Below are 7,528 nucleotides of genomic sequence, written 5' to 3' on the forward strand. Positions count from 1 at the left end.
GTGTTGAATTTTATCAGATCCTACTTCTGCATTAATTGATATGATCCTGTGATATTTTTTCTTTGTGTTGTTTATATGGTGTATTACCTGAATTTATGTTTGTGTTTTGACCCATCCTTGCATTCCAGGAATAAGACCCACTTGGTCATGTTGTATAATCATCTTAATGTGCTGCTGAATTCTGTATGCTAGTATTTTGTTGAAGTTTTTTTTTTGCATGAATGTTCATAAGGGATATTAACCTGTAGTTTCTTTTCTTGTAGTATCTTTAACTAGCTTTGGCATCATGGTTATTCTGGTCTCATAGAATGAGCTAGATGTTCCCTTCTCTTAAACTTTTTGAAAATGTTTGAAAAGGATTGGTATTAGATTTTTTGGTTATTCAATCTTCTTACTGGTTGTATGTCTATTCAGATTTTCTATTTCTACACAATTTAGTCTTGGTAGATTTGGGGTTTCTAGGAATTTTTCATTTCATCGTTATCCAATTTTTGAACATACAACTGTTCATAGTACTCTAATATTTTTATTTATGTAGAATCAGTAATAATGTCCCCACTTTTATTTCTGATTTTAGTAATTTTTCTCCTTAGTCCATCCAAGCTAAAGGTTTGTCAATTATGTTGATCTTTCAAAGAACCAATTGTTTTTCTATTCTTTGTCTTTCTCTTCTAATCTTTATTATTTTTTTCTGCTAGCTTTGGGCCTAGTTTGTTCTTTTTCTGGAAGTTCCTTAATTTGTAAAGTTAGCTTGTTGATTTCAGATCTTTCTTATTTTTTAAAATGTTAAGTGTTTATAGCTATAAATTTCCCCTAAGCACCACTTCTGCATTGTCCCATAAATTTTGGTATGTTGCGTTTTGTTCCATTTTGTTTGTTTTATCTCTAATTACCCTCGGCTTTTGTTTATCTGGGAAAGTCTTAATTTCTCCCTTGCTTTTAAAAAGTTTTTGTCAGATAATCGGCTTCTTGATTGACAAGGTTTTTTTTCTTTGAGTACTTTGAACATATCAGCCTACTGTCTTCAGGTCTCCAAAGTTTCTAATGAGGAATTTGCTGATAAACTATTAAAGATCCTTTGTATGTGATGATTTGCTTCTCTCTTGCTGCTTTCAAGATTCTGGTGCTTTGGCTTTTGATTATCCTGTGATAGTTTGATTACAATGTGTCTCCATGTAGGCTTGTGACTTCCTTACTTGGAGTTCCATGAGCTTCTTAGATATTTATATTCATGTCTTTCATCCAATTTGGGAAGTTTTCAGCCATTATTTCTTCAAATATTTGCTCTGCACCTTTCTCTCTCGCCTTCTTCTGGGATACCCAAGATGTACATATTGGTCCTCTTGGTTATGTTCCACAAATTCTTTAGTCTCTATTTGCTTTTATTCAATCTTCTTTCAATTTCTCAGCCTTGATAGTTTCTACTGTCCTATCTTAAAGACTGCTGATTCTTTCTTCATCCAGCACAAATCTGCAAGGAGATTGAATCCCTCTAATGAATTTTTCATTTCAATTATTGTACTTTTTGGCTCCAGATTTTTTTTAGGTTTTCTCTTTATTGAGATTTCTATTTTGTTCATAAATTGTTTTCTTGACTTTCTCCACATTTAGGTCTTTGAGCATCTTTATGTAGTCTTTGTAGTGTATCTGCCATTAGATTTTCTTAGGAACAGTTTCTGGGTTCTTTTCCCTTTGAGTGGGCCATACTTTCTTGTGTTGTTGTTGTTGTTAAACACCGAATGTTTGAATCTAATAATATAGTGACTCGAAATCAGATTCTCTCTCTACTCCAGGATTTTATTATTGTTCTTGTTTACTTGAAAGTTGTCTCTATGCTGAGCCTGAGGTGTAAATTTAAGGTCTTTAAAGTCTTTCCTAAACCTTGGCATGCAGTCACTTTCCAGTTTTCTCCATATATAGTGTTGTTTTTTAATGTCCTTGGTCTTTAGTGTCTGGTTTTCAAAAGGGGGAAAAGCAAAAAATGAATGGGGGCCAAAAAGAGCACCAGCCCTTAATTTCCCTTGGAAGTTACTTCATCAGTGGGGATTGCAGGGGGGAGGAGGTTGCAACAATGGGGAGAGGTGCAACAATGGCTGCCTGCCTGTTGTCTGCACTTCTGTGATCAGCAGCATCAGTGATCAGAGTACAGATCCCCAATATTTGAAGGACAGGGTCCTTTCGCCCACCCTAGTGCCCACAGGCTATGTAAGCTGCTCCAGGAAATTTGAATAGTTGCCTGCTATGTGGCTGTGAGTGGTGGCTGGGTAGCTGCTACTATGCTCAGAGCTGAAATTGACTGGAATCAACTGCAATTACTGGCCAAGGCTTCCCCTGGAAGTTGCAAGGGTTCAATTGACTTCAGAATTCCAAAATAGTTTTATCAGACAGATTCTACCAGTGTGATTGTTGTCTAGATTGGGGAGACAGATTCCTGGTGCTTCCCATTCTCTCTTCTTCTATTTCAAAATATTTTGGTTTTGTTCTTTGTGCTGCTATTTCTGCAGGAATATGTAATTCTTTCATTTGGTCTTTCGAATGACTGTTATTCACATTTCGTGGTACTTGTTTTCTTTAATACCAATCTGGTAAACTTTCTAGCTATATGATCCCCGGTATTTATGAAGAAATTATTTCTCATAATTATTAAAAACTATTAAAATTATTAAAAACTTCTTGTAACTTCTACAGTTCAGTCCAATAGCTCTAAAAAATTTTAAATATATAAACATATATAAAAGTAGAGAGAATAATGAGTCCCCAGACCCATCACCAGTTTCAAGTGATCAACTCATAGCCAATCTCCTTTCATCTAGACCCCACACACTTTCCCACCCCCCTTATTTTGAAGCAAATTCCAAGTATTGTATCATTTTATCTGTAAATATTTTGGTAGATATCTCTAAAAAGTAAGGCTCTTTAACATAACCTCTATACCATCATCACATCCAAAGAAAAAGCAGTAATCCTTAATATTTAATATTCATAATTCATAAGTGATTGTTTTTAAACTATTAGTTTGGGTTAGAATTCAAATAAGACCACACTCTGCAATTGGTTGTCTTTAAATCCCTTTCAATCTATAGGTCCTCTCTCTGTCTTGTTGTCTCTCTGCAATCCAGTTGTTGAAGAAACCAGGTCACTTTTCTGGCAGCAAAGTGCTCCTCAGACTGTGTGTCTAGATTCCCCCAGGGTTCTTGTAAAATGAAGTGTCTGACTAGGCAGGTCCTGAGTGAGTCCTGCCTGGACTCTGCACTTCTGACAAACATGCAGGTGATGTACACAGCAGTCTGAGGACCAACACTGAACAGCTTGTCCCTCACGCCTCTGAATTTCCTGTAAATTAGAGGTGGGATCTAGTTGTGGAGAAAAAATTGTGACCCAACAATTTTACATTTAAAGAGAACTAGTAGGAGGAAATTATCCCAATCACCTGGAGTTAAACATGGGGGGAAAAAAACTAGTAAAAACACCACTACCAACCACATCCATATAACAAAGAAAGGTATAGGTGAAGCAGTACAGTGCCAGCTGTAGGATAGCACTGACCAGTTAAGGCATTGAAAGCGAAGGATTAAAAACCAGGTAAAAGCCGAATGTATTCATGTATCCTTTAGGAGACATACCACAGACCCCAAATGTACCCACTCCTGCAGTGGGCACTCAGGATTGGAGGGAAGTCAGGCCTGATGCTAGGAGATGCTCTGTCATCCCAAATAACCTGCTTGCACCACATCAGCACCCAAGTAGGTGGGGTGTGTGAAAGCTGCATGTGGTCTCTCCAGCCACCACTTCTGAGAATCATCAGACCAGCTCAATACCCCTCAATGCACAGGCTTCTGGCCTCAGCCTTCAGTTCTACAGCTGGGAGAGTGCAGCTTGGGGGCGCTGCTGTGAAGCTATAGCCTGCACTCCTGTGGTGGTGCATGTGACAGACCGTGGGACTCCCAGTGGGCAAAAGAGCAGCAGCCCATGGTGCTTTAAGATCAAGAAAATGCCAGTACGTTCTATAAACAAATGGATAGCCACAAAATCATTGTGGGGATAGGGTGCACCTCTAGGCCTCCCAGGCACTGCTGCCAGACTGGCCAGATGTCCATGTAGTCACTGCAACAGGGACTTCCATGCAGCTGCCTACACTGGGTGAATCTATGCCAACCTCAAGGGATTCCAGCATGGGAAACCCCAACGTACAATGGTCAGTGCCTACCATAATTGTGATTTTTATTTACTTTAAAAAATTTATTATATCATTTAAAAGCTGATTGTTGCAAATCTATTCCTAAATATATACTCAAGAAAACTGAAAACACGTCCTCACAAAAACCTGTCTGTGAATGCTCATAGCAGCATTATTCCCAAGAGCCAAAAGGTAGATACCACGTCCTTCGGTAGATGAGTGGGTCAGTAAAGTGTAGTCTGTATACACAATGGAATATTATGTGGTCATAAGAAATGAAGTTCTGAAACATGCCACAACATGGATGAAACTTGAAAACTGTGTGAAAGAATCAGCGTGAAAGAATCAGACACAAAAGCCCATATAACTCCATATTTATAAAGTATCTAGGAAAAAAGACATAAAGAAGGAAGAAAAGGAAGAATGGGGAGTGAATGCTAATGGGTATTAGGTTTCTCTCATAGGTGATGAAAACGTTCTAAAATTATGGCAATGATTGTGCAACTTCGTGAATATACTAAAAGCTGGGGGGGGGGTTGTTTTTTTTGTTTTTTGTTTTTATTCAGTTGTTAAAGATCTTAAAATTTACTCCTGCAACTCACTGCACCTTTGACCCCTGAACATGCACTTTGTAGTCATGGGCCCTTAGCCCTGAGGACACCGGTAGTTGGGAGGGTAGGTCAGGCTCAGAAAAGTGAAGTGCTCAGGGCCACGCTGAGTGAGCAAGGCCCTGCTGGTCCTCCCCCATCCAGGGACAGGGAGGTCAACCAGCTGAAGCAGTGGATCACCACATTGATGATGTCCATCGCCAAAGAGGAGGAGATGGCTGCTGAGCTGCAGCTCAAAGCCCGAGTCTTCCATTTCGGCCAGTACAAGGGTGCTCAGGAGGTAGGACCCTGGATGGCAGCCAGTGAGCTGTGGGAGTGGAAGGAATGCAGGTGGCTGCAAGCTGGCAGTTGGGGTTGGGGGTCAAGCAGCAAGTTGTCCATTCCAGGTACCTGCTGGGAGGAGGCCCAGTGCCTGGAGCTCTGGCAGCAGGGAAACGAGGCCCAAAGTTTGGCTATTCTCTGGGGCTGCCGTGGACCCTCACCACCTTCCAGGCTCTGTGGGCCTGACCAAGGGGCACTGGCTGGAGAAGGCTCTTGGTCCCCAAACTTGAGCTATCCTGTTTCTGCCCCATGGCTGTTCAGCTGCCCATTACATCTCCTCCATTCCTTCTTTCATTCAACAAATATACCTGCTTCTTAATATAGACAATATACCCAGAAGATGACCCTACTGGGAGGATCAGGCCAGGCTAGGAGGGTGAGAGAATTCTGGGGGAACAGAAGGCCAGGGCTGTTCTGGGCAGCAGGACCAGGATTCGCACACACCCTTCCTGACAGCACACCCAGAGCGGTGTGTGGACCCAGCTTCCTAATTCATCCAAATTCCTGTTGAATGCCTACTGTGTGCCAGGCACTGGGCTAGATACACAGGATGCCACAATCAGCAGACTAGTGCCTTCCAGCCTTCTAACAGACATCACTGGGCACTGGCTATGCCCCGCGCCTGGCTTAAGACTTTTTGCCGGCTGTTCCTTATTTAATCCTCGGGCCCACTCTGTGTGGCAGAGGGCAGTAACTGTTTTCTGAATGTTAGAACAGGCTAAGAGAAGGAAGTTCATATGCCCAGGGCCACAGAAAGTAGGTCTCACAATGTAGTCCTGTGGGGAGCTAAGGTCAGTGCAGGGTTGGAATACGGAGAGCTCCCTGGAGGAAACTGGGCCTCAGTGGGCACACTGAGACAGCTGGGGGAGGGGCCACGGTGCAGGCATGAGGCCCAGTAGGGGCTGTAATCCAGAACAAAGCAACCACAGGAGGGTGGGGAGGGGGTGTCAAAATTCTGGCCAAGGAGAGTCCAGGTGTCCAAGTTCTGTTTTCCCCATGCTCCGAGTGACCACCTGTGCCAGGCAGGGCCCCAGGAGGTCTGCCATGTCACACCTTGAGGGCAATGTGTTTGGAAGACAATGGAATGGGAGGCGGGCACAGGCCCATGAAATCCTGATGGAAGCCTGCTCACCTCATAGGACAAGGTGCTGGAGAGCCTGAACCACAAGGTGCTGGATGTGTACCGGCACTGTGTTGGCACCCAGCAGGAGTCCAACCTGGGCACTGTGCAGATGCTGACCATTATCGAGCAGCAGTTGGATGACCTGCTCGAGAACCTGGAGCGTGTGCCCCAGATCAAGGTTGAGCAGGCAGAGAAAGCGAAAGAGAAGGAGCGGCGCCAGAGGTGAGGGACCAAGCCGGGCCTGGCAGCCTCACAGAGAGCCACAGAAACAGCCCTGAGGGCGAAGCTGCCCTTCACATGTTTGCCCCTACTCTGGGCGGGAAAAGCCAGAAGCCAGGGCTCTGGAGAGATCCAGAGGGGACACCAAACTCAGCCTGAGGGAAACTCCTCTTGCGGAGAGGGGTATGTTGTGAGGTCAGGGAGCCCAGGAGTCAGTAAGGTGTGGCCAGCACAGCCTCACCCTCGAGGACAAGGGACAGCCATGGCCATTTTCCTGGCTAGATTGGAGGGAGAGGCTGGCACTGTCAGAGCCCAGGGGAGGGAAGGTGCGGAAACTTGGGGAACAGCTGGGTGGAGCCTAGGGTTTAGTGGCAGGGGCAGAAAGATGGAATTGGCAGTGTCAGAACACGACATGGGTGGCATGGACCTGTCCTCCAAGAGGAAGCTCAGGGAATTCCCCACAGGCCCAGTGGGGTGGAGGTAAGTTCCAGGTGCCGTGACTCCTCTGGCCTGTAGGCTTCATGGTTCATTCAATTCTGTGCAGAGCCCTGAGACAGCCATCTGCTAACAGCTATTTGTCTCTCTCATGAGCACAAGGGTTCTTCCTCTGTGTCCCTGGTACTCTGCTCAGAGCAGACACTGGACAAAGGTTTGAGGACCAGAAGTACAGACAGGAAGGAGATGATACTAACTTTGCTGGGGGCTGGACTTTAAAGGGGTGACAATGGAGAGGTCATGGCATGGGGATAAGTGACCGGGGATGGGGCTCTAGGAACCTGGGCCTCCTGAGGTTATGAGCTCATGACCCTTAGAAGGTCTCCCAGAGGATCCCAGAGCTGGGACAGGCTCCCCTCCCCACACCACCCTACCCCCAACCCCAATTACCAAGGAGCAGGGGCAGAACCAAGGCCCTGGCAGGGAAGAGTGGAGGAGTATTTTCTCAGAAGAGGGCGGGCCATGGCCCGACCCAGGACTATAAGAGCTAGGAAGCGGATTTGGCAGCCTCCCCTAGCCCCTCCCGACTTTGATCTATTTCTTGCTGTCACTGCCACACAGACTCCGGGAAGAGAAAAACAAGAT

General features: G+C 44.8%; 1 protein-coding gene across 1 annotated transcript in view; it reads left to right on the forward strand.

Moving 5' to 3' along the window:
• Window positions 1–7,528, forward strand: part of CFAP100 (cilia and flagella associated protein 100) — a 45,733-nt gene that overhangs the window by 36,393 nt on the left and 1,812 nt on the right. The window contains exons 14-16 of the mRNA XM_025046476.1: window positions 4,930–5,065; window positions 6,246–6,451; window positions 6,913–6,928. Coding sequence (XP_024902244.1) covers window positions 4,930–5,065; window positions 6,246–6,451; window positions 6,913–6,928 — 358 coding nt within the window. The remainder of the gene's footprint in view (window positions 1–4,929; window positions 5,066–6,245; window positions 6,452–6,912; window positions 6,929–7,528) is intronic.

The sequence above is a fragment of the Pteropus alecto genome, unplaced genomic scaffold (genome assembly GCF_000325575.1).
Source record: "Pteropus alecto unplaced genomic scaffold, ASM32557v1 scaffold124, whole genome shotgun sequence".
NCBI lineage: Eukaryota > Metazoa > Chordata > Mammalia > Chiroptera > Pteropodidae > Pteropus > Pteropus alecto.